The sequence below is a fragment of the Phacochoerus africanus genome, chromosome 15 (assembly GCF_016906955.1).
Source record: "Phacochoerus africanus isolate WHEZ1 chromosome 15, ROS_Pafr_v1, whole genome shotgun sequence".
Classification (NCBI taxonomy): domain Eukaryota; kingdom Metazoa; phylum Chordata; class Mammalia; order Artiodactyla; family Suidae; genus Phacochoerus; species Phacochoerus africanus.
Window position 1 is genome coordinate 98,621,324 of NC_062558.1, and position 27,160 is coordinate 98,648,483.

At 36.2% G+C, this 27,160-nt stretch overlaps 1 protein-coding gene across 1 annotated transcript in view; it reads right to left on the reverse strand.

The window, feature by feature from the left end:
- Positions 1-27,160, reverse strand: part of PRKG1 (protein kinase cGMP-dependent 1) — a 1,143,802-nt gene that overhangs the window by 419,492 nt on the left and 697,150 nt on the right. The window contains exon 4 of the mRNA XM_047759865.1: positions 23,801-23,906. Coding sequence (XP_047615821.1) covers positions 23,801-23,906 — 106 coding nt within the window. The remainder of the gene's footprint in view (positions 1-23,800; positions 23,907-27,160) is intronic.

Here is a 27,160-nt window from a genome sequence, read left to right on the forward strand (position 1 = left end):
ATCACTCATAAAACTTTGTGATATTGGAAAATTTCCTAGTGCCTCTGGAGGATCAGTTTACTTTCTCTTCAAAATGAGAATATCAGTACTGTTTTTTTGTGCGCATTTTTCTCAAGAAAGAGAACATTTTCTTTAAAATAAATAAAAAAATGTCTGATATATTCATCTCATACAGAAAATAATTCTTTGTAGACTTACTATAGAAAGCTTAAAAAATACAGTTGTATATGTGTATATATGGAAATCCCTAACCCACCCTCTAGAGAGAATTCTTGCCAAGATAAATTAGAATATTGCCCTTCATTTATTCTCATATTTTCTTTTTCTAAGATTCCTACTTTGCACCCAGACACCCTTGCAAGTAGGTGAACAAGCTATGGCCAATTAAATGTTTTGGACAGAACATATGGCATTTTCAGAAAGTTTCTTTTAAGAGCAGAGAGTGAGGCCCCATTTGATTCCCTTCCTCCATCTTACTGGCTACAAGGCAGAGATGAGGGAAAAACCAGGTCAGCCCCTTGGACCATGAGGATGAAGTGCTCTGGGAATGAAGGGAACCCTGGAGATGGTATAGCAATGGGCTAGGAGTAACACGGGTCTTTGATAAATTAATGAAGCCACCACAGCAGCTCTGGATGGCCTTCCCACCACCAGGCTTAGTTTTCTCTTCTTTGTGATCTTTTTGTTAGTTTGTTTTGTTTTTCTCCTCTTCCATGCAGACATCCTCATCTGACCTCATATACATACTCTTGATGGGTAGAGGGAGGATAGTTTGAAATAAACCAAAAGGTTACCAGTGATTTTTCCTGAGTTGTGGGCTTAAAGTGGGTTTTACTTTATAATTTATGCTTTCTTGTATTTTCTAAATCTTACAGTTGATATGTAAGTGTACATTGTTTGATATGCCCTGGTCTTGGGGTTAAATTATGAAAGTACCCAGGATTTAACAGTAGAATACATAGGATACCTAAAAATAACACTTTGTTTCTCTCAAATATCTCTAGGATCAGAAGAAATTGCTACACATCAATCTTAAATAAGTTCTATCAATGATATTCATTTTGACAACCAATACACTGTTGAGAGAAGGCACATTAGTCTGAAAAAAAATAATGGTTTGGATGCTACAGAGGTTAGATAATGAAATTATTAAAAAAAAAAGGAAGAAAAATTTAACACAGATTTAGTAATTATTCCTGGGGGTATGATGTCATGGGTGGAGGTGTTAATTGTTACTACAAATAGTTTTTCAAAGATCACTTTAAAAGCAATTTAATAAACAGTTACACTGTGGAGATCACATTTATATTGCAACAAGGCCAGAAAAAATAAATAACCCAATTTTCCTAATGTTAGTGAATGTGCACCTATGGCCTAGGATAAAAATTAAAGATGGAACATTATATATGATTAATGAAAGCATAGTATCTCTAACAAATCAGAAAATTATGTGCTTTGGAAAACTGTCTGATGGCTCTAAAAGTAGCTAGTGAAGACATGGCTAACCAGTAGATGCAAATCATCACCCCTAAGACTCACTATCCAAGACTGTTAGGACATAATAAAGTACTGAGGAGGTAAAGAAGCAGATGTAGGTAAAAGAGAGGTTATATGGTGGAGCATAGAGCTTTTCAAAGTGAAAAGCTGACAAAATTCCTGAAGGAAAATATAAATGGAGTAGCAAATCACGGCCTGCCTGCGTATAAAATCATCAACTCCATTGTGGTAAACATCCCTAGACCCCTGTTTTTCACATTTTCCCAAAGTGATCACACTTCAACATAGGTATTAAGGATTACAACAGGTACTACAGTAATGGATATGAACCTGGGAAAAGCTGGTTATCAACATTATGAGTGGTTTACTATAGAATCTTGAACAGTCCTTGCAAATTTGAAAAGTTTGTGTAGTTCTGTGTAGCTGCTTTTCCCGGACTTGCTAGAACAAGACAAATAAGGCTGACCTAACAAACCATTTTACTCTACAGTTTCTCAGAAAAAAAAAATTCAAAATAGACTGAAAACTTGAAAGAATAGGGCAATGAACATACACATACCTACTACCTAGATTCAGCCATTGCTATGACTTTATCTTTTGTTTTCTTTGATATATGTATTTATGTGTACATGTGTATTGCAAATATTTGTTTCTACCTGTATTTGTATGTATGATTAGAACATAAGTTAGATATCATAATAACATTACACCTAAATACTCAAGCCTGTATCTTCTCAGAATATATAGATTCTCTTACATAACCATGTCATTGACAACTAAGCATATTAACAATAATTCCTTAGTATCACTATCAAATTCATATTCAAATTTTCCTGATTGCTCCTAAAATGAATTTTATAGGTTTTTTTTTTCTTTTGGTAACTAAAATCAATTATACTTTATGCAATTTGGTCAGTAGCCGCTAAGATGGCTCCCCCCAATGATGTTTTGTCTTCTGGCCTTCATGTCTATGTATAATCCTGCCACCATAGCCCCTTGAATGTGCACTGGACTTACTGAATCATTTATAGGGACAAAAATACAATATATGTGACAGGATGTCACTTTCGAGATTTTTGAGATTAAGTTATAAAAAGTCTATAGCTTTTATCTTGGGCAGTCTCTGTTCTTTCTCAGAACAGTTGCCTGAGAGAAGTCAGCTACCACACTGTGAGGCAAGCCTGTAGAAAAGCCCACACATCAAGGAGCTGAGGCCTGCACAGACCTTGTGAAATGGAAATGGTTCCTCACACTCCGCGCCCCCACCCCCACATGAGCCTTCATTTGAGACTGTAGCCTAATCAACAACTTGATTGCAACCTCATGAGGAACTTTAGCCAGAAGCATTTAGCAAAACTACATTCAGATTTCTCCCAACATGGAAGAAAACTCTTGTTGTTTTAAACCATTTCATTCTGATGTAATCTGTAATACTGCAACAGTAATGAATACAGATTTAATTTGGCTATTATGTCTCTTTAGTTTCTTGTAATCTTGAACAGTCCTCTGAACATTTTTTCATTGCATTCATGTTTTGAAGTGACCAGGCCAGTTTTCTTAATGAATGATCACACTGTCATTTGTCTATTGGTCTAATTGTTTCCTTGTAGCATCATTTAATTTGTTCCCATACCCTTGTACGTCCTATAAACTGAATGTTATGTTGAAAGGCTTCATTACATTAAAGTTTAACATTATTGCCAAGAACACTGCACAGGTAATGCTGTGTACTTCATATTGTATCACATCAAGAGCCATAAGATATCAAGTTGTCCCACTCTTAGTAATGCAAATTTTAATGCTTATTTAAAGTGGGAATCACCATTTTGCTATTCTAAAGGCCTTTCCTCCCCTTGCCATTAGCCAGTAATTTCCTAACATCTGTTTAAATTCTGTGTCCTGTCTACTCTCTAATACAAGGAGAACTCCATCTGTCTAGAGACAAGCCCTGTCACCAAGGAGCCTGTCAAATGATCTCTATGTCAAGAAAGCATAATATTTTAAAATATTTCTGATCTTCTCATATAAGGATTATGAAATATACCTATCTGTTGAAGAATAATAATTCTCCCTATAATATGTGAAGGTCAACTAGAGCAAAAGTTTTGGAAATCTAAGTTTCTAAACTATGTTGGAAATTTTGAGCTCCCTTGACAACTTGCTGCCATTTATTCAGTCTACAGATACTAAAAATGTATTTATTCAACATTTTCAGAATAAGTTGAAATGAGAAGTCATCACTGACTTTTCCAATAATTCAGATATATACTCTCTATATGATGAAATGCAGTTGCCCACAGCCTCAACATCCGGCATCCCTGTCATTTTACAAGCTCTTAGCATCACAAACAAAAGGGACCCAGAGAAAACCTGTGATCCCTCAATTACTGTCTGATTAGATGTGATAATTTGATCCCAACATTTTTAACTATCCTAGAAATTACAAGGGAAAAGTTCAATGTTAAAAAAAAAATAGAAGTTATATGAGAATCAGTGGCTTATTCCACAGGATGATATTTTTCTGGCTAGAAAGTAAATATGGCAGTGAAAGATTAACTACTTGTGCAGACTCATTGTGATCTCCCTCTCTATGTTAAAATGTCTTCAATTTCAGTTTTCTAGAAATATTAGTCACTACAGTTCAACAATGAAATGCATACAGACCCATGAGTTAATAAATGTTACACTGGAATTTAGTGAATCACTACCTCCGGCAATTCAGAATAACAAAAACACAACATTCTCTTTTCTCCACTGAAGGATCCTCAAATGAGACATGTGTTTCATAGACCCATTCCAGGTCCAAAGTCGTTGCTTAAGCAAGTAACTACTGATATTTAGCTCTGATTGATGATAATGAAAGTCAGATGTTACATTCAGTTTAATTCTCTTCATAAAGGAAAATTAGTCAAAAATACTACAGAAATAAATATTTAATCTTACAAGGATTTTTCATAATTTTATGTCATTTGAATGATAATCCTGTCATTTGGTGAGTATACAGGGAAATAGTTGCATAGAATCAGGGAAATGAAATAATTAGAGCAAATATCTGAATGCTGAGATAGTCAACAAACACAGGATTTTGTGGTTTTTCATTGCCTAGAATGTTTTAGAAAACTCTGCTTTGTCGATGTAGCCTTAATATTTATAAACAAGTTAAACCAAATCATCACTCATCGCTAAAAAAACTAATTATTTCCCTTAGTGTTAATGGAGTGTACAATTTTGAGGCTGTCTCTCAGCACCATTGTTGTTGTGGTTCATTTTTTCCTCAGGGGGTAATAAACTTGATACTGCAAGTTTTTTCAATTAATCTTTTCTTGCAGGCAATAGAAAGTGGAACTCTTTCTCATCCTATCCATTTTAATATGTTTTAATAAGATGAAAGTGATTTCTCAAATATCTCAATTTCTCTTTTTGATGATCAAGAACAGGTGGGACGTATTAAGAAAGAACACCTTCCTTTCTTCCTCTTTGTTCTCTTCCTGCAAAGCAAGGACCCTGGATCTCTCAGTTTTATTTCTCTGGAAAGAACCCATCTCCCAGTGACACAAGCCATCCATAGACAGGGTTCGTTTCTTTTTTGTAGTAATCACCATTTTCCAAATGAGAAAGGCCTGGGAGTTCATCCAGCTGATCTGAACATTTAAGGGGTCTCAGTTTCAGGTCATTTTTGAAGGCCTACATACAAGGAAAACTACTGAAATGGAAAATTTTTGCTGTGAGCTTAACCCTCATCAGCACCTCTACAAATGCCTGTGGGACTAGCTGCATTGAATTGAAAGATTCTTGGTTCCTAAAGAGAAAAGTTAATTGAATCTTTTTCTTTTGCCACATATTTTATTAAAACAGAATCTTAAGAATGTACACATGGGGTGGGTCCAGGGAACAATATATTGGTTTATTGTAGGAAGCAATTAGTCTCTTTTGTTGGAGATTTTAAAACTTCATTTAGAGTAGTGTGCTATGGGACTATCTTCATATTTGGCCTAAATTGTTCTCTTATCTACAGTGTCACAGACATTAAATGCACCATCACAGCCTAATCCATGATGTCTCCTGCATTTTTCTGCAGCTACTAGCTTGGTAAACTCATCCAAGAGAGAGATGACAAGTAGAATTCATGATCGCTCCTAAAAACATAGCTTTCTTTTGTTACCCACCTTTTACTACACTCTTCTAGAATTGTACCCTTGAATGGGGATCAAGTTTACTGTCTTGTGTTTATGGAACCCTCCTGCATCTTCTTTAATCTCTTATTTCTCATCCACATCCAAATGCTAGGAAATCACAAATGAAGGTCAGTCTTGGGGACTTCAGTCTTAACATTTTAGACATGGGACAGATTTAAGCCTTGAATACTGACCCTCCCTGCCTGTGTCCTGTTTTCTTCATACTCTGAGACGTCCTACACACTCCTGCGAGAAGACTTTCAGGAATGCATAGTTAAAATTCTGAGACCTGCTCAAGAACTTCTAATATCTTCCAATCGCCTAACAAATTAAGATCAGGTACTCACTTTGGAATTTCCAGGGGGAAATATTTGAGCAGGAATTTGGCAGGCTGGGAGTGAGGAGAAATGGGTCAGTCAGCCATTGCAGACAGGGGAGAAGAGCAGAGCAGACCACAGGCTGACTCTCTAAAGACATTATCTATTGTCTCTGAATTTTCCCGTCTTTGTTCTTCTGCTTAGGGTGTTCCTTTGCCTGGAATGCTCTTATCTCAATTACTATCTGTGAAAATTCAATGTTAAATTCCACCTTGATCTTCCTATCTGATTAGGACAAATACTGCACTTTATTTCTCAAAGCATTTGTTTTAAAATTTTATACTATAGTCTTTTGGGTCTTGCCTCTTTTTTTCTTTTTTCTTTTTTGAACCCACACCTCCAAAGCTACCCAAACTGCTACAGATTCTTCCCTCCACCCTTTTTTCTAGGGCTGATCCTGGTCATCTGGAAGTTCCCAGGCTAGGGATCACCAGTCACAGCAATGCAGGATCCAAACCACATCCGTGACCTACGTGGTAGCTCTCAGCAACACCACTGAGCGATGCCTGGGATCGAACCCACATCCTCACAGATGGTATGTGTCCCTCTCACAATTAGCCATTCACAACATTAATGACTAAGATCATGGCTGCAGCAACCTAATTCTTAAAAAATCAAAGTCAGCAATTTTTTTGTGGGTTGAAGTGAAAAAACTGAAAGCCACTGACATGAGGGAAAACTATGTTGCTCTACAGATTAAAGTCCCAAGGATTTGAGAAGAAGTCTTCTTTCCAAATAAACTGCTACTCAAATAATAATTCCTAAGGTTGAAACACCTTGACATCCACAGTTATGTTAATCCAGTACTATGAACATTTACTTATGTATTTGATTTAAGCTATGCCTAGACCCACAAAAAACAGGAAGCAATTTATAATCTCAATTCACAAATAAAACTAGAGAAAGAAAATCTAAAATGTCAAAATTAAATTTTTCAGGAGAGAAAAACATGTAAACAGGACTTCTAGCATTAAATTCATTCAAAACAAGCACTAGCTTTAGAACTAAATTTCTCTCAACCAAGAAAAGAATGGAAATGTAGTCCTCACTATCTGAATAATGTCTTCATGCTCATCAGGAGACATTGACAAATGCTGATTCAGCAGTGAATTTCAGAAGGAATTTATCACATGGATATAAAAATTATGGATAATACAACCAACAGTCAATCTGAATCCAATTCTTATAAAAATTAGAGAAGGGATATTTAAAAGCATTTTAACATTTCTTTGGAGTGCTTAGTCCAGACATGTTACACATTGATGCCCTAACTATTCAAAGACAGAATTTAGAAGACAAAGAATAACCAACACTGATCCCTAACCTGTCTCTCAAACATCAAAGTGTTTCAAGAAACATTCAACAATTTCTACTGAAGTGAATTCATGGATGGGTTCTCTGACATGTGTCAGAAGTGCCAAGAGTTGATATTTTTGAGTAGAAAGGTACACTCAAATTTTATATGTTGGATATGAAGACAGTAGAGATGACCTTCCCCTGAGAAAATTTGGCAGTTTCATAGCTTATGTTAAAACTAGCTGCCTGGGTTTGAAATTAGCTGCTTGTTCAAGGTTATTCCCTTTGTATGAAAGGTGATTCCATTGTTGTTAGTTTCAGTCTGTGTACAGAAGAAATGGATAGAATGTATTGCTTAATAAATTCCCATCGTTTTCTTTTTTGAGAGGTATGAATCTATTCACCAGAAAACTATTTGTTCAAAAATTTACAAATTTTATCTTTTTTTTTGTCTTTTTGCCTTTTCTAGGGCTGCTTCCCACGGCATATGGAGGTTCCCAGGCTAAGGGTCTAATTGGAGCTGTAGCCACCGGCCTACACCACAGCCACAGCAACACAGGATCCAAGCCGCATCTCCGACCTACACCTCAGCTCATGGCAATGCCGGATCCTTAACCCACTGAGCAAGGCCAGGGATCGAACCTGCAACCTCATGGTTCCTAGTTGGATTCGTTAACCACTGCACCACACGGGAACTCCAAAAGTTTACAAATTTTAAAACAGAATATTAACCTATATGTGCAGTGAAAGACATAAGCAAAGGCTGCTTCTGTCTGAAATATACTGTAACGCTATAGATAATTTAATTTTTTTTCTTTCACATAACTTTCCTCCCCTCTTAATAACTTCACTATAGGCAAAAAAAAAAAAATACATTTCATCATTTATTGAGACTTTGGTACTAACCTTTCTCCTTAAAAGAACATATTTTACTTTCATATGTTACTACTAGAAATGACATTTCTAATATAGTCTACTTAGAGTTTTTGTCCTCATGTTATCTGGTTTTAATTTAATAGAGTGGTTCTCAGCGTTTTTGGTATCAGGATTCCTTTACAACTCCTAAAAAGTATTGAGGACCCAAAAAAACTTTTGTCTTTATGGGTAATATCTATCTATATTTACCATATTTGATCGTGACTTAAAAAAAAATTACACACAACATTTAGCCTCTGGAAAACTCCACTGTACTCTTGTGAGAGAATGACAATAATAAAAATAAGTAACACCTTAGTATTATTAGGAAAATACTTTTGACTTCACAGATCTCCCTAGAACGTCAGAGATATCCAGGATACTCGCAGCATCCTTTCAGAACCACCAGTAACAAAGAGAAATCAACTACATACCAGCAAAGTAAAAATGGGTCTAAAAATGGTCTACGGTTCCAGTGAACACACAAGCATGCACACATGCCTTAAGTCTTCCAGTGGGGAGGGTACACAAGCTTGGTACACAGCACAAGGGAAGACACAGGGGCCAGCTACGCTGGAATGACTCACAATCATCAGCCCTCAAAATCTTTTCTGTATTTAATTAAGGAGAACTTCAGCCTAATCTAGTTTAGCTTTTCTCCAAAACTGGACCAGGAGAAGCTGGTAGTACCCAGAGGACCTGGGAACAGGCTTCTGGGCAGGAGGTATTCAAATCATTCCATCTGTAATCACTGATTTCATTATGATCCAGTGTACATACAGATCCCTTACAAAAGAAGTCTCCTTGCAAAAATTATGTAGGACAATCTATGGGGCAGATGAAGGGAATATGACTAATTCTATACATATATTTTTCACCTTTCAAAATATCTAATTTTCTGTATGTTTTAGTTCAGAAGTACCTGTGTATCATTTATAAAGGAATGTATAAAGGTGTGTATTTGTGTGTGTGTGTGTGTGTGTGTGTGTGTGGCAGTATGATTTAAAAAAAAGTTAATGGGCACCTTGCTGTACAGTAGAAAATTGACAGAACACTGTAAACAAGCTATAATGGAAAAAATAAAAATAATTATTAAAAAAGTTAATGGGATATGCACTCAAAAATGATTTTGAGGCTATGTGATATTCTATTTTATTAAAATATTTTAGCCAAATAATTTTTTTAAATTTAAAATATCAAATATTGGCAAGGTTCTGGAACACACCTCTTTAATATTGTTGGTGGGAATATAAATTGGTTCAACCAGTTTGGAAAATTATATGGCACTATTTATAAAGTTAAATATATGCCTTCTCTATGGCTCAGAAATTTTATTCCAAGGTATATACTCAAGAGAAATGAAAGCAGAAATTCACCAAAAGGCACAGTCAAGAAAGTTTCCAGCAGATTTTAAAAGCTTAAAACTGGAAAGAACTCAAATTACCATTGCTATTAAAATGGACAAATTGCGGCATATTTATACAGAGCAATAAAAAAAGAACAAACTACTGATATACACAGCAATAAAAGATGGCTCAGACAGAATGTTAAGGGAATTAAAAAAAAAAAAAGCCACAGAAGAGTACACTGTATGATTCCATGAACATGAAACTGAAAGATAGGCAACACTAAGGAACGATAGCAGACCTCAGAATATTGGTTATCCTTGACAGAGTAGATTAGCAGGGAGGGGGCAGAGGAGGGCCTTCCATGGAACTGGAAATATCTGCTGTGGTGACCTGGGTGTTAGTGACATAAGCATATAGACAGATATGTATGCATCGACCTGTACTTTTAAAATGTGTGCATTTTACAGTGCATGTGATATAGCACAATTAAAAAAGAGTTTTTAAAATGTTATACCCAAGTTGAGAAGTGTCTAACTTAATTCTTTCTCCCATCAAAAGTACAGAGGGTCTGTGGAAACCTTCTTTGTGCACCTGGAAATCCAATGTGGAAAGAATGCTAAAGACAAGCTTAGACAAGCTTTCCTCTCTAAAGCTGCATATTGGTCTCTTCTCCAGGATCTTTGCAGACACTGACCATTTCCCTCTTGTTGAGCACAGTCTGATTAGCACATGCTCTGAATTCACAGCAAGTGTATACAAGCAGGTTGAAGTTGTGTTAACCTCATTCTAATGCCCTTTCTTATTACATCTACGCTACCCCACGGTCTTGCAGTACTTAGAGTCCTTTAAACTCAAGTAGAGAAGTCGATGGTGACAGCAGAAAGATAGCAAAGAAGACTGCAGAAAGATTTAAGATTAAGTAACATGGAAAGATGTAATGTTATGTTAATAGCAACATTAAAAACTGTGTATACAACATGAGCACAATTAGGTAAAATTTTTACCTGAGTAGAAAAAATAGAAATACAACCTTGAAATGCTAACAGCTGGTATCTCATTGTCAAGTAACATTATAATAATTTTCCTTCTCATTTTTTAGAATTTTTATAAAATATGCCTTAGTAACTAAAGCACACAACAGTTAAGATGAAACAATTTAGAAAAGCTTTATTTTTAAAGGGATTTGTAATACATATAAGGATATCAACTATGCCTCAATTTTCATGATTATGATGCCTTGAATTCTCAATGATTATGAATTTATTCTTGACCTCAGTCTTTCTTCAAATTATAGTCTCCCCCCGCCACCGCTACCACCGCCCTGGTATATCAAGAGCTTTAGCGAAAGTGATATACCAGTGGGTTCATGAACTGATTCTCTGTCTTAAGCACAGACCTTCGGCTTCACATAAACTTGCCCGGATCCACCCCTCTGTGCTGGGTGACTACTATGATTTATTTCCCTGGTTTGCATTCTGGCTCCTTCATCAACATCCCATTTCAGCTACAAGCCCATTTACTTCCCTAGACCGTACTGCCCTTTCTGTCATCCCCAAACAGTACCTGTTTACCTTATCTCACTCAGCTTCAACTAACTCTGGAGAGACCGGTTTAACGGGCACTGGTGGCAGCAACAGATGAGCCAGGCGACACCAGGACAGGAACAGAGGCAGGTTGGTGAACCAAATAGCAAGGTATACAGAAACGTAGGCACGATGGTGCTTGATGACAAAGCTGGTATTGAAGGAATTTATGGATACTGCAACTCCCAGAGAGCAAATGTCTAGAACTTGAGTAAGATAGATCAAATGTGTGACTCAGACAGAAAGATCAGAAAAATAAGGTAAGCCCCAGAGTCCAGAAGTACTCTGGTCTACTCCACAGTATAACAAGTATTTGTTAAGTCTAAAATCTGCTTTGAATAATTCTGTCTTAATCTAAGAATCTTCTTAAATATGATTAAAGTCTGCCATTTTTCAGAAAAGAGAGAGTAAAGTGCACTAGCAGGTAAATCTTCTATCTTTGGAGTGGGCTAGGGTCTTTCCAAAGAGGCCTCAGAGGATCCAAAAAAGAAAATCAGTGCTTTAAGCTTAGGTTAGGGCATTGGAAAATGATCTAAAATAAAAATCTAAAAATAAAAGTCATTTTCACTTCATGTCTTTAATAACAATTTATCAAAATTTCTGAAAGGAACCCTGTTTACTTGGATTGTTTTTTGTTTAAGAGAAAACTATGATAAAATAAAATTAGAAATTATTGTGAAATTTCTACAGAAAAATAAATAAATCATGCACTTTGAGATGCCAAAGCAATTTAACAAGGGTTATGGAGAACAAACATTAGGGAGAGAAGAAATAACTCTTTTCTAAAAAGCTTAACATTTTTACTCAGATTGGATCTCGCTTGTCTTATTAGAGTTCAAACTGAAGTAAAGATAATTTAGTGCTAGAAAGCCTGATTAACTAGTCGTTAGAATTGTGAGACTCAGAGCTTAGGTCAGCAAGAATGAGGATTGAGCAAACTGTCATTAGGGAGAAAACATACCCTTAGGATAGGCTAAATAAATGAAAAATGTTTTCTAGAGGAGACTCCAGTCTTCATAGATTCATCTTACTTATTTCTGATTTGGCACAAAAAGCTAATTTGTTATGTGTTTATATAGGTATAAAACCTAAAGGCTAATTCTCTAGATCTGATATGGAATTTTTGAATTGACAAGTAGTCTTATCATTACTACTAAACAGCAGGCTTTTCACCTTGTGTAACAAATATCTGAGAGTACTTAAATTATGAATTGAGTATTTTTAATATGGAAGAATATATTGGTTTAAATCTACTCTTTTTTTTTTTCTTTTTTTCTTTTTAGGGCTGCACCTGCGGCATATGGAAGTTCCTAGGCCAGGGGTCAAATTGAAGCTGCAACTCCTGGCCTATGTCACAGCCACAGCAATGCCAGATCTGAGCTGCATCTGTGACCTACACCACAGCTCACAGCAACACTGGATCCTTAACCCACTGAGCAAGGCCAGGGACCAAACCTGCCTCATTATTGGTATTAGTGAGGTTCATTACCCCGAGCCACAATGGGAACTCCTAAATCTACTTTGATTACATGTTGTTTGCACCGAAACTTTACCTTTAAGAAGCCACTGACTACTTCAACATCTGAATGTACTATTCACTGAGAGAGGAAAGAGGAAGAGGGGAAGGGGAGGAAAGCAAAGAAGGAAAGAAGGAAAACAGGGAAGGAGTGAGGTAGGAAGGAAGGTTGGCTTAATGCCATTTAGAATAATATTCACTAAATTTACTGAAGTCAATAATTTATTGCTGGTTAGGTTTACCTACTTTTCAGACTCTTTTTTTTGGATTGTCTTACCATACGTTTTCCTATTTTTATCTAGGAAATACTGGACCATAAATTAACAATAACAACAAAAATCTCTTATTCCCCAGAATTCCCCTGTCTCTGACACCAGGACCTAATTTCAACGAACAAGGCTACTTCTAAAGATACAGAGTTCAGAGTCATCTAGACAAAAGAGATGAAATTTGTAAGAATTCAGAATTCTCTAGAATTAAAGTCCTTGAATTGTAACATGTTCCTTGTATTGCCTTAAATCTTGACCATGTCTGTATTAGATTTACTCATGGATTTAATTTCTTAAAACAAAACAAACAAATCCATCCTCTAAGGCAACTTTGATTAATCTTCTATTTGCACAACAGACCAGAGCACTTAAGGAGTTTTTTCCAAACATGGAATGCAGTGTTTACCCATTGGACCCCATCCAGTCAACTGGAAAACAGAATTCATTTAATTTCTTTGAAAGTACTGAATAATTTTAAACTCTATGTATTTATAGAATAACTGAAGTTGTGCTGCTTAATTGGAATCCTTCTAGGCTTCAGTATAAATATTCTATCACTTGTTGTATACATACCATGTCAATTTTAAAATGATACGCTTATCAGGAGATTTCAAAGAAAAAAATATCCTCTCCTCTTCATTTTTAAATGACTTCAAAACCTCGAGATTCTTTTCACATATGGATAGATGGTAACACACATGCTAATGCTAGGAATTTTTTTTTCAATGTTTGAAATGCATCAAGAAAGGAATTTCCAAAAAAATCGGCCATTATTTATCCTCATGACTTTTTTTTTTAACTTGTTCACCAATTGAATTCTATTTTAAAAAAAAAAAGAAGAAGAAGAAATGAGGAGTTCTCTTGTGGCACAGCAGGTTAAAGATCTGTCATTGTCACTGCAGCAGCTTAGACTACAGCTGTGTCATGGGTTCAATCCCTGGCCCAGGAACTTCCACATGCTGTGAGTGCAGCAAAAAAAGAGGAGAGGGAGGGGCATGAGGAGGAGAGGAAGACAAAGAAGAGATCAAGACTGATCTATTGATCTTTTGACATTACCCTCTTCAGGAGGCTGGCCTGATGTAATTAAGAGAACAAGGACTCTGGGACTAGGCCTGATTTTGAATCCACCTGTGTGATGCTGGGAACGCTTATCATTTTCTTAACTCCAGTTACCTCTTCAATAGAATGGAGTAACAGTCAACTGCCTCAAAGGAGCTCATCAAAGTTAAGTGTGATAACCTGTGTAAAGTAGCAGGTGCAGGCCATTTTGTTCTTGTTTTCTCCCTGATCTCCTTTACTGCTCTGAAAAGACTCGCTCTGGGGGAGTGTTCACCACTCAGCCCATCTTTCTGTCACCAAACATCCTGCCAGGTGCTTCCTCTCATGGCCTCCCATTCCAGTGCACTTTCCCTGCACCTGAGGCAAAGCAGAAAATCAGGATTGTCTGGTTCAAAGATTCCCATGCTGTTTAACAGCCAGATTCTAAACTCAAGAGTTCATCTTGGTAAAACCCTATTGGTAACTAAATTATGACTAACTTTATTCCAAGCCAAAAAGAAAATCCCACAAAACATTAAAAACAGAAACTATGATGCACATTTCTCTTCTTTCACACTCTTAACTGACATACTCCCCTCTTCCCAGGACAGATAAAATGCACAAGCTAAGGCACATATTTTGTCTGAATCACCCTGATGTTTACTTTGTCACTAGATGGCATTTCTTCATTCCTACTCCAGATTTCCAGATTCCTCTCCAGCTGTGGGGGAGGAGATTTCTACACCTAGTGAAGAAATCTAGGTTGCTGGGATTCAAGAAGGCTATCTTCTTAGTTTCCCCCAAAGCTTGTCGGAATTTGGTCTGAACTTGGTCATTATAGAATAGTTCTCCTGTTAGAAAACAACTCCCTCCCAGATGCACCAATCTTTGGCATGCAAAACATTTTACAAGATAGGACTGTCTGTAGGCTCGGTATGAAATAAACAGAAATGAAAGATGACTCTAATATAGTATCGAAAATCAACTATATTTTAATGAAAAAAAAAAAGAACCTCATACCAGAAATAGCTTATAAGTACCAAAATTACAGCAACAAAATGGAGGAATATTAAATAGCTCTATCACACTGCTTTAGCTTTTAAACCTCAGAGGGCTAAGAAACTCTCCTTAGGGGCATGGTGAATGGCTAAGGGCACACATCCTTCCAAATCCAGACTCAGGAAGGGGTAGGTAGCATAATGGATAATGGAGCAATGCACTAAGTCCCTTGGTTGGGGCCATGTCTTCTCCAGGACCAAGCAGGACTTCTCTGTATGAGAGTCATTATCTGACTTAAGTGGAAGATTTGAGCCACACATACCAAAAATCACATATCTTATGCATTATTTGCAAGGATTAGAAGGATATCACACATGTGTAGGTAAGTAAATGTTGTCAATTAATAATTTTAATCACTACAAAATTATGCAAATAGAGATTACATTGTCTTTATTTTTTTAAAAAAGGATCAATATGGAGACATTTATATAAATGTTAGATGACAACATGAAATTAATGGCTACTTTTATATTTATCTGCTCCTGTGTCATCTTTAATAAGAATAGATCTGCTACCATGAAATGGGCTGTGAGCAGGCCAACTTGAAAATAGAGTGAGGAAGTGCCTCTTTATTTATTCTTCACATTGTTTCCCTTCAAATTAAAACTATGCCAGCTTTGTCAAGCTTAATTCTAATGCAGCTTTCACAAGTTTCTAGAAAAGCTCTATTAAAGCTCAAAGCTTAAGAGCTTAATAGGTCTGCCACTTATTTTTTGAAAATTAAAAAAAAAGGTCTAAAATTCCCAAATCCATTTTCCTATGAACCTTCTTCTGCCATCTCCCTGTAAAATCTGTAGCAAGCAGGATTGTGATTTTGATTTTCCACAAATGCGATCTCAATAATTCAATTAACTATGTCATTGTCCCTTACATAATCTGTGCCCCCAAAAGTAACATAATGATTTCTTCTGACTGAACTATACCAAAGATACTCTGTCAATAAATGTTCAAGAGATGCAGTTCCTCAAAAGAAGTTCACAGAACCAACCCTAACTAAGCAAGAATGGGTCCTGCCTAAAAACCACCATCCATGCTTGAGGAGCTCCAGGCAGGAGGATCAAAAGGAGCCCAGAGCCATTATCACCTCCCTCTGATACGAGAAGACACTGATCCTGAGTTCTTGGTCATTTAATATCCATTTTAGAGAAAATGGCACCTGCTTACATACAGGTGATAGATTTCTAAACAAGTGAAAACCCATCACTGAGCCTAAGTGATTCTAAGACATCATCACTTTTATTCATCACCATTTAAAGTGACAGCTCTTATGCTATTACTGAGCATTTATTTCTGCGAACATATTAAGAGGGTGAGAGAGATTACTGAGGTTAGGGGAAAGAAAGGGCATTATCGGAGAAAAGAAATACAGTGAATGGGAAACCCAGATATGCCAAGGACAAAAGTTAACTGACTGCCCGAATCTCCAGGCAAAGTAAATGTAAATTTGTTGAGAAGGACAGCAATGGGTAGGAGCTAATATTTGAGAATCCATCCAGCAGTTACTGAGGCAGTAGGAGACAAAGTCCAAGAGTATCAGTTCTGGAGCCACTGACTTTACCCCTAACTAGCTGTGGAACTTTATTTAACTCTTCGGCCTCAGTTTTCTCATCTGTACAATGGAAATGTGTTCGGATTTTTCTTAGAGATTTTTTTTTCTTGAGGATTAAATTAGTTAATACAGTTTAAGTGTTTTGACATACACTCAGTAAATGTTTGCTTGTATTATTTTATTTTGTTTGTTTCCAATTATAATCCTCCATTGTGGGAGGGTCCCCTATTTTTGTTTGCAGAAACTGAGAATAAGTTTAAAGAAACTTGCCTAAGATTACATACCTATAAATGGTGAATCTGAAAATTAAATATAAATACTCTTTTCATAACAAATCATACACTTAAAATGTTTGAACTATATTTTCTACCTTCGTCTTATATCCTAGATTAGTGATTCCCAGGAGTGGTCCCTGACCAAAAGCCTAAGCATCAGCTGAGAACTTGTTTAAAGTGTAAATTTCCAGACCCTACTTCACCTCAGTCATTTAAAATTGACATTACAAAAATAAAATAAAATAAAATTGACATTACAAGAGCAGCTATATGCAGTTACTTTCTATTTCTCTGAAGAATATAACAATTTTAGCAGGAACATTAAAAAAAAATATCCTAGCAGAACTGTGAAACACTGGAATGTGCATTTAGTCAAGATTGTGGCAAATTCTACTCTGGAGATTTTGAACAAAAGACAGTTGACCTTCTACAAGAGCTGAATATAAGTTTACCTGGGGGCAGGGAGCTGGATCATTATACAGTTGACCTTTGAACAGCAGGTGGTTGACTTGTGTGGGTCCAAATACATGCAAATGTTTTCAGTAGTAAACACTCCAAAGCTTCATGACCCAGGGCTAGCTGAATCCACAGATGTGGATATAGAGGAAGCATACAAAGATTTAGAGAAGCCAGGATACAGAGGGCTGACTCTAATTTATACCTGGATTTTTGATTGCACAGGTTGGTGCCCTAACCCCTGCATTGATCAAGGGTCAACTGCACTATCAATTTTCCATGTGACTCTGGGCAACTCCCACAATCAATCCAGGCCTCAGTTCTCTCATTAGTGGAATAAGTACCTCTCACATCCCTTGCAACTATATACTCTACTCTGAGGACTCTAAATCTGTATTTTTACAATAAAAATCTGAGAAATCAGGTGACCTGCTGGACTGAGTTATAAGAAAAAGACATCCTTAGGTTTTTAAACTGCATCAGGTAAGGAAAAACTGGCAAGGAGTTTAAAAATTTCATTATTCTAAGATTTGAAAATAAAAAGAGGCTAAAAAAAGAGGGGATAGAAAAAAAAAAGCCCATATGATATCAAACTAATAACATAAGTAAGTTATCTTTGTAGAGAGGCAAAAAGAAAGTATGTCTAACCCACTCTAATGTTTAGTTTACTATAGTGAGGAACTTCATTAGAATACAAACCCTGGAGTTGAGTCCAAGTATGGCAGAATACTCAGATTGGGAAGTCAGGAGCCTGTGTCCTAACCAGTTTTGTTTATAACTAAACATGAGCTTATGTTGGCTTCTGAGACTCACCTATAAATTGTGCACAGAGATTAAACTATAGCTTAAGTTTTTCTAGATCTAAAATTGTTTAATCCTTGTTAATATATCAGACCAGAAATGACCATGTATCATTATGTAGGCCCCTGCTGGTGGCTGGTGTGGCCAAAACTACCAGATGAGAGGAATGTAAACAAATGAAAGAGAAGTTTCAGGAAGGTTTGGTCTGGGCATGGATATAGCTGAAGTCATAGAGTCAACCCCAAATGAAATTATCCTCATAGTGAAGGCCATTCTGGTATCACAAGGATAGGATGAAGTTGCTAGAACAAGGCCATTTTTTAAGGGACATTACTTTTCTAATATGCGTATGTAAGCAGAACATTTATTTAATTATATGTTAGATTATATACAAGTATTGTTTTAGAGAATAAGGGGGAATAAAAAAACTAGATTTGGGGCTTCCTCCCTAGAAATGAAAATGAAATAAGGACGAAGAAATCTTTACACAGCACCATAATGTACAACAGGGCTTTCAGCAAGAAAGCTGTAGCAGGAGTAATCAGCATAGTTAAGTAGCTTTATGATTTACCAAAAGCCCACTCCTTGTCTTGACACCTTGTAAGTGAATGTTGCTACCACACTCATAGGGGACCATTAACTTTGGGCTTTTTATAAATTAGTTTCCAGAGTCTGATAAGAGATCCCTGGACAAGATCCACCCTTCTGCTTAAAGAGGGCCAAACCACATGACTGGTAGGTCTAAAATTGAAAAATACCTCCAAGTTCCTTAACCACTGGAGGGTTAGCTGGGAACCAAAGAGTCAAAGAACTTCAAAATCCCCAAACTTTTAAAATTCTATTTATTGAGAATATATGTGAAACTCAGTGGCTCTTACTATTACTATTCTTTCAACCCAAGGAAGGTAAATCAGAAATGGATAATTGTTTTTGAGGGATATCAGATTCTTTTTTCTGCCATAACAGGCACACTTGGTAGGCTGCACCATAGATTCACCCTAGAAAATGCATCCTTCCAAGGGGACCAAGGGTCTCTTGGGAGGGTCTCCATTGAGAGGGAACTGTAGCCTATATGGAAATGAAGCACCACCACGTGACTAGAGCAAAGAGAGAATGAGAAGACAAAGAAGGAGACGATGGAAAGTGCAATGAACCTGGGGAGGTCAGCAGTAGCTACAAGAGGCAGGGCTGTGAAGACAATGCCTAGGACCTACTTGATCTTGGCAGTGAGAAACAATCATGGAAATGTTTGATGGAGTAAGATGACATGAGCATATCTGCCTTAGCAGAAGATTCCTTAGTGGATCAAGAAATGGTTTTTTGAGGGTCAACAAGACTTGTCTGAGTATCTTAAAATCCAAACAGTCCTTCTGTGTCTCATTTGTCAATGGGGCAAGTAAGATACATAGAGGTTCAGCAGCAGCAGCATCACTGTCATCACCATCATAGTTTGGGGCCGATAGAAAACCCAGTTCCTACTGGCATATCCCAGTAGCCACGCAGCTCATCCTAATGCTCCTCTGGGTGGAGATGTTTGTGCCGACAGCAGCCCAGAGAATATGCTCAGAAAAAAGCAACACAAATTAACTCTGGCAGTTATTTGGCTCATTTTTTTCAGAATCTGGCTGAAAAACAACAGCATTTTTTTCATAGCCAAAGAAATTAGAAAATGTTGGCAAAACCATGACTGGACCTATAGCAATCATGCCTTGATTAGTAGCACTGCCCCTTGATATATTTACTTTTTTTTTTTTTTTTGCTTGCATAGCAACATCTGTGTTTACATTAGGGAATGTGAATATAAGCACAAAAGTGAAATGACTGAGTAGGATTAAAGAGCCAGAATAATGTTTTGATGTGGTGTTTAATAGCCAAGAGGAGGCCAGTCCATACGACTGGTAGTTATAAAATGGGTAAATACATTGGGATAAAAATAAAAACTGACTCTGATAATAAAGAAAAATCCTTGCATTTTGGCCGTACATCTACATGCCTGGTGTGTTCCCTTTTCTCACCCTCCAAGCTTATTGCTTACTTAGAAAAATGAAGAAGAGTGTGATACAGAATCATTCCTCTCTTAGCCTATCCCTGCCCCTGAAACTCCTCAATTAGGACGACATTCCAATGCAAAACAGAGACAGACCCTCACTGTAAAGAATTCTGATAATTTCTCATACCACTTGCTAGAGCTTTTATTTTTCTGATAGTGTCACAATTGTATGTTACAAACACATTAACTCCTTAAAGTATGTGAAACATATAGGAGAAAAATTCAGATGAAAATTTTATTTAGCAAGCACATTAGAGCAAAACACATACATACAAACACAGATTGCTACCAAGAATTTTAAAGTATTGTCTCCATTTTTATAATATTAAAATAAGGCTTTCTAAACATGAAGCCATAAAAAGAAACAGTTCATTGACTCTAATGTAAAACTTTTTTTGCCCACTCACATGGCATGTGGAAGTTCCTGAGCCAGGGATCAAACCCACACTACAGCAGCAACCTCAGCTGCTGCAGGAACAATGATGGATCCTTAACGCACTGTGTCACAAGGGGATTCCTAAAGCTTTTACATAATGTAAAAGAGTGGTAAGCACAATTTCTTAAAAATAAAAAACAGTGAAATAAAATCAATTCGGAAGTTATGGGAGAAGGGTATAATTAATTTTGGTCATTGTAGTTTTTGACAAGATCTATCATTTCCTTGGGGAATATTATGCCATCTCAACAGCCTTGCAAAGTAAATAGCAAGATCAGTTAACCTGGGAAAGTGAAGGAGGGATGGATATTATACATTCTTTTAGCTTCATGATTGTAATGGCACAGGGTTCAAGATTAGAAGATCCCTATGCTTGGTTTAATACTATGTCATCAATGCCGTTGAAAGTTTTAACAATTTTTGCTCTAAATTTTACTTTCCACTGGGCCTTGCAAATTATGTACTCACCTCACACTCGCTGTCCTACAGATTGCCTATCTACAAAGCAGTAAGCTTTATGCCAAAGAAGAATAACAAGATGCTTAAGAAATAGCTCTAGTCCTGAAAAATGCATATTTTAGAAGTAGAAGTAAGTTTAGTAGTCAGATTATAATTAAGGAGAAAATAAGACACACAGTAGAAATGAAGCTCCAGAGAGGAGGGAGAGAATACTTCTTACTAGAATGGTCAGTATCTGTGGAAAGGGCAGCTTTTAGGTGTATCTAAAAAGAAGAGAGAGATTTGAACATGGACAGTGGAGGACAAGGCAGCAGAGATAGTGTGCTGTGTACATGCACAGGGTCTGCCTGGGCACATGAAATTATTTGGTTTGCTTGAGGCAAGAAGAAACCAGGCTGAAAAAGCAGGCTGCCACTGGCTATGGGAAGGCCTTGAATATCCAGCTAATGAGGCTGGAACTAAGTCAACAGGAACTGCAAGCCATTGAAGGATGATAGAGGGAGAACCAGTGAGTCACAGTCATAACTTAGGAAGATTAAAGCTGGCCTCAGGCAACAGTGGTCACTATGTCACCTTTCTGGACTCGAAGCCTGAAACTACGTACATAAATGATGCCGACTTGATGTTTTACCAAGTGGCCAGATGGAAAGTCACATCAAAGTCAGTGCCTGCCTCTTTTTTATTAAATCAGTTAAATGTCACTTGCTCTAAGCTGACACACCAAGAAATGTTTACGCACCCTAGAGAACGAACTTTATTTAAGGTTTTAAGTGTTAAAATAGATAAATTTCGGCATCTCTGTGAATAAAGATAATTAAACCACACACACCCTTCCAATTTCCTGAAATTGTGCCTCTAAAAAAAAGTTTTTGTTGGAGTCACACGAGACAGCAGTGGCATTCATTCCATTTCCTTATGAAAACTAACTTATGGAAGCTGAAACCGACATAAGTACCCAGCTTTTAGTCTTAGGTATGTGAGACAAATAGTGAGCTCTGACCTACAGAAAAGCATTTCCTTGAATACCAATTGGGATTTTTCTCTATTAGGGCAACATCACGGGAAAAAAAAAAAAAAAAAAAAGGAGTTTCCGTCATGACACGGTGGAAATGAATCCAACTAGGAACCATGAGGTTGCGGGTTGGATCCCTGGCCTGCTCACTGGGTTAGGGATCTGGCATTGCCGTGAGCTGTGGTGTAGGTCATAGATGTGGCTCGGACCTGGTGTTGCTGTGGCTCTGGCGTACGCTGAGGGCTACAGCACCAATTAGACCCCTAGCCCGGGAACCTCCATATGCCATGGGTGCATAAAAAAGACAAAAGACCGAAAAAAAAAATCAATAATGTACATTTTAATAAAGGCTTAAAAATGAATATTCATTCTATCTTTTTCTATTCATATACACACATCTACCTATATATGTGTGTAGCTATATATATATATGTATATACATATCGATACATACATATTAACATATATATACATATATAACATACACATATGGCACCTTCATAATTTAATATCCTTTCACACTGTACTAAACTTCAAATCAAAATTTATATTTCCACTTCTCCTAAGTGTTTTGTCCAAGCACATTGTGCAAAAAACCCAACACACTACCAATAGAGTAATTTTTAATATATTATTACTTCACGTCAAATTAGAATTTTAGCAGAAATATAAAGGAAAAATTTATGTGGAAATGAAAAATGTATGAACAGTTAATCAGAAACAGAATAACCAAAAGAAATACCCAGGTAAGAAATAATAAAATTACATCTTAAGAAAAGTCAATAGATATTAGTTAAGGTGTGTCACTGAAACAAAATACGACTTATATTTTAGCTCCATTTAACCCATTTCTGCACTCAAAATAAAAATATAAAATGAAAAAGCCAGTTTAACATTCTAGCTCTCAAAAATAAAATCTTCATTGGTTGTTGTACTCCCATTTAACTCATATACTTTCTGCATCACTATTTAATGGTGGTTCTGTTTTCAAAATGAAAAATATGAGAAATAACTTTTTTGAAAAAAAGTCAAAGTTGTCAATATTCTTTCCAATGATAAAATAAAATGCTTTCTTTAAAATAAGCTTAGAGACAAAAAAAAAAATGAATTTCAGTGAATACCTATATACTCCTAAGAAATAAATGCTGGCATTTTATTCCAATTCCCATGGTATATTGAGTTATTATGATAATATATAATATCAAGAAGAGAAAAGCTTTTGATATTTCAGAACTGTAACACAAAATGAATTTAATTTGGGAAATTAAACTCAGGATTAAAGGATAGTAAGCTTCTTCTTGGTACTTTTTCATCTTAGTCATCTGATCTCTAACATAGAACCTCACACATGAGATGATTCTCTTATACTGTGAGTTTCTTTAGAAGAGTTACCATACATATGTTAATTGGTAAACAGAGATGGATTTGATATCCCTTTTTCTGTTCATACAAATTCTTACTTATTTCTCAGAACTGCTCTCCTCTGTGAGAGAATATTGAAAGAAACTCTGAAGTTCCAACTTAACCACCTATCATCAGAAATAGAAATCCACCAGTCCAAAATTTTGTACTTCCACAAATCTGTAGGCTACTTAGACTGAGATAAAAGCAAAAAGTGTTACCTGCTAGGGGTCAGAGGAGAGCTGAAAAGGCAATAAAGACTCTCAGGAGAAAAGAAAGCATCTTACCTTTTTAAAAATTCCATATACTCGGTATGCTTGATGAGTCCTGTCCTCATCATTATTGTTTGAAAACATTGTCGATCAATGGCCCAGAGTTTCACATTTACAAGAGCTGGAGAAAAAGAAAAAAAAAATGTCCCAAATTAGAGAATTTTAACAGTGAACCATAATGTGGAAAAGCAGTGAGTTATTTATGAGGGAAATGAAAATGATTAAGCTTTGTTTAAATATCATAATACTATCATATTTGGTTAAGAAGGCAAGCATTCTTACAGGCAAAATGTAGTTCCTAATTTGAAATACTAGAATTATTGTGTATAAGGAAGTTTCCTGTTGCTCCTATGTCTTTAAGGAATGAGAATGTCTAAATATGCACTGAAAGTATTTAGTAATTTCAGGACTATATTGGAAAGTATTTAGAAATTTCTAGGCTATAAGGAAATCCCATGATGAATAAGAGAAGTTCACAAGAAATAACACTCCCTGGTAATTAACCAGATTGGTGTTAATGACTCCCATGATCATATTTTAATTGTAAAAAGTGTAGGTAGAAATTCAACTTTCAAGTTTAGGGGTTAATTTGATAGAGCAGAAATAATAATTATAATCAAATTGTAACATGTGCCCAAAGTTACAATATGAACTTATACTAGATATGTTTGTTGAATTTTAATTTTTACTCTTACCCCTGTCTGCGACAATGCTTCAGTAAGTATTGAAACTGAATACCACAGAATTTCACCATTCAATCTGTTAAGCACATGACTAAAAGTTTCAGAAAAAAGATGTTATAGTATAAGAGAACCGTATAATAAGATAAAGGTTTTAAAAGAATATAATAAAAATGTTGGTAATTGAATCTGTGTGATGGGTATACAAGAAGCTTATTTTACTACACTGTTTATTTTTTTGTATGTTTGCAAATTTTCATAATAGAAACATTTCAGGTTAGCACAAGAACTAAAAAAAATCTAATTCACAATATACCCATGGAGTATGGGGTGGAGAAAGGCTGTGCAGGGGTATGAACAAGACCAGGGAATGGGGCCAGGATATAGTTTAATGAGTCAAACATAAAAAATGGATGAATGTGATTCCCTCTTCCTCAGAGTTCTCAGACTAAGCCCAGTGAATGCAATGGATCAAGATTTGGGAGTAAAGGAGGGTAGAAAATGTTCATGTAATTATGCCATGTGTGTGCTTTGTGGGGCTATAAGTAACACACAGAGAAATAGAAGGAAAAGATGATAAAAGGAAGGTTGCACTCTAGAGTAAGACTTTAAAACCTTTATCTTTGAATTTTACTTAATTTTTTCCTTGCAAAATTATCTGAAGTTAAAAAGAGAACGTAACTTCTCCATTGGCCAGCTCTTTATTGGAAAACAAAAGCAAAAACAAAAACGATGCTCAGTTAAGTAGAAAAAGAACAAAGCATCAAGGACTGGTGTGAGCCTGGCTCCATTCCAAAAAGCCTTCAAAAATGAACTTTCACCAAAAATAAAGCTCATCTCACAGGTATTCTGCAGTGCCATTCTAGTTTCTCTGCTGAATCCAGGCTCCTTTCCAGAATACCTGTTTACTTGAGATGAACCACAGAATGATGTAGCCACAGAAGACTGAGGAAATCAGGATAAGATTCACTAGAAGTAGAACCTTTCAAAATGATGGGAGTTGAACTAGGAAAGAAATGGACAAAGTGTAGTTAAGTCCATGAACAAGAGCACAGCTGGGAGTGAGCTAAGCCATGGGAGTCAGTCAAGGATAAAACAGACTGAAATGGCTGAGATTTCTATAAGGTTTCTACATATTTTGAAAGAAGGCTGATGCAGGGTCCTGGAAGCCAGGCATAGGAAGAAAGATTAATTTGATGAACAACAGGAAGCTATCAGACATCTTTAAAAGACAAAACAAAAAGCCACAATTTTAAAGGATACACTATGGGTACATCAAAAATTTTAATGCTCAAAGGCATGATTAGAAGAATAATATTTAAGTGAAATAAAGCATACATACATTTTAAGACTTTGCCCTGCAAAGACTTCCCAGTGCATACTCCTGGTAATGATATAAAAAAGCTTCTATTACTACAGTCTCTAAAACCAAGATCTGATCATTATGATAGCTGAAAAAGACTAATCGCAGAGGAGAACATATTAGATTCAGAAACACGGACACAAGCAGAAGATAATCCAACAATGGTGCTGTCAAGTAACACTTTATGTAAAAACCAGAGGGCAGAGTAGTAACATGATGAATGTTCAGTGTGAGAAAATCGTTCTGGTGGTACACAGTAGAAACAAGCTCAAACAAGGAGTAAGGCACACCAAGCAGAGGCCACTGTGATTCAGGAGTGGAGTAAGAAGGGCTTAGTGCATGAGACTGCAAGAGGAGTAAGAGCAGAGGCTTGGTAGATTGTATGTATGTATGTGTTTGTGTACCAAGTAAGGCCAGGCTCTGGCCCTGGCCTCTCCTGATAAACAACTATTTTTTCCCATGAGCCACTGTAGCTTTTTCTACCTGGATCACTCACTGGCACTAAGTGCATGTTACCAATATGTCAATTATCTTTACATTATGTTTCCTTAAATAAGTTTTTACTACATTCCCTTAGAGAAAAGTCTCTATCTCATTTCCCATAACCTCCCCCAACTCAAGAAATTTATTCTTTATTTGAGAAACATTGGGTATTACTGCTAATATAATTGATATACATATATATCACCTGCTATATATGTGTGCTTGTATATATATATACATTGTGTATGTATATATATATATACACATATATATGCCTAGTCAGACTAAAGATTACATTAAAATGTCTAAACTGAATTTATGAGATCATATTTTTAATGACCATTTTTCATCATAAGTTCACAGAATTCAATAGTTTTGTTTTATTTTCTGATTCTATTTACATGGGCAATTAAAATGCCTCTAAGTAAAACTGTGTTTCAGATATTTTGCCTGATACTGAACATGGCTTGATGAAATCACAAGTTTATCCATGACCTTGGACTAGATGCCAACACCTTTTTTATATTCAGCTACTATGCCTATTAGTCAAGTCAGCATTTTACAGGTGGGCAAGCATGACTAATAATTACCTTGCCATGCTGTCAAAAGTAGAGTTATATTGGAGTTGTGATTAACATCTTGCTTCTTAAATAGTCTGCTGGATTGGAAGTCTGTTGCTTCTATAACTTGAAGAGAACATTCAAAAAAATCTATTTACCTTTGATCCTAAGTGGTATATTAATCTCTGTAGGGGATAAGCACTTCACAAATAAAATTCCTGTGATTTTTCCACAATGATTACTGTTGTTGAACTCATAAGTCAAAAGAGTATAAAGCTGAGAGAGTGCT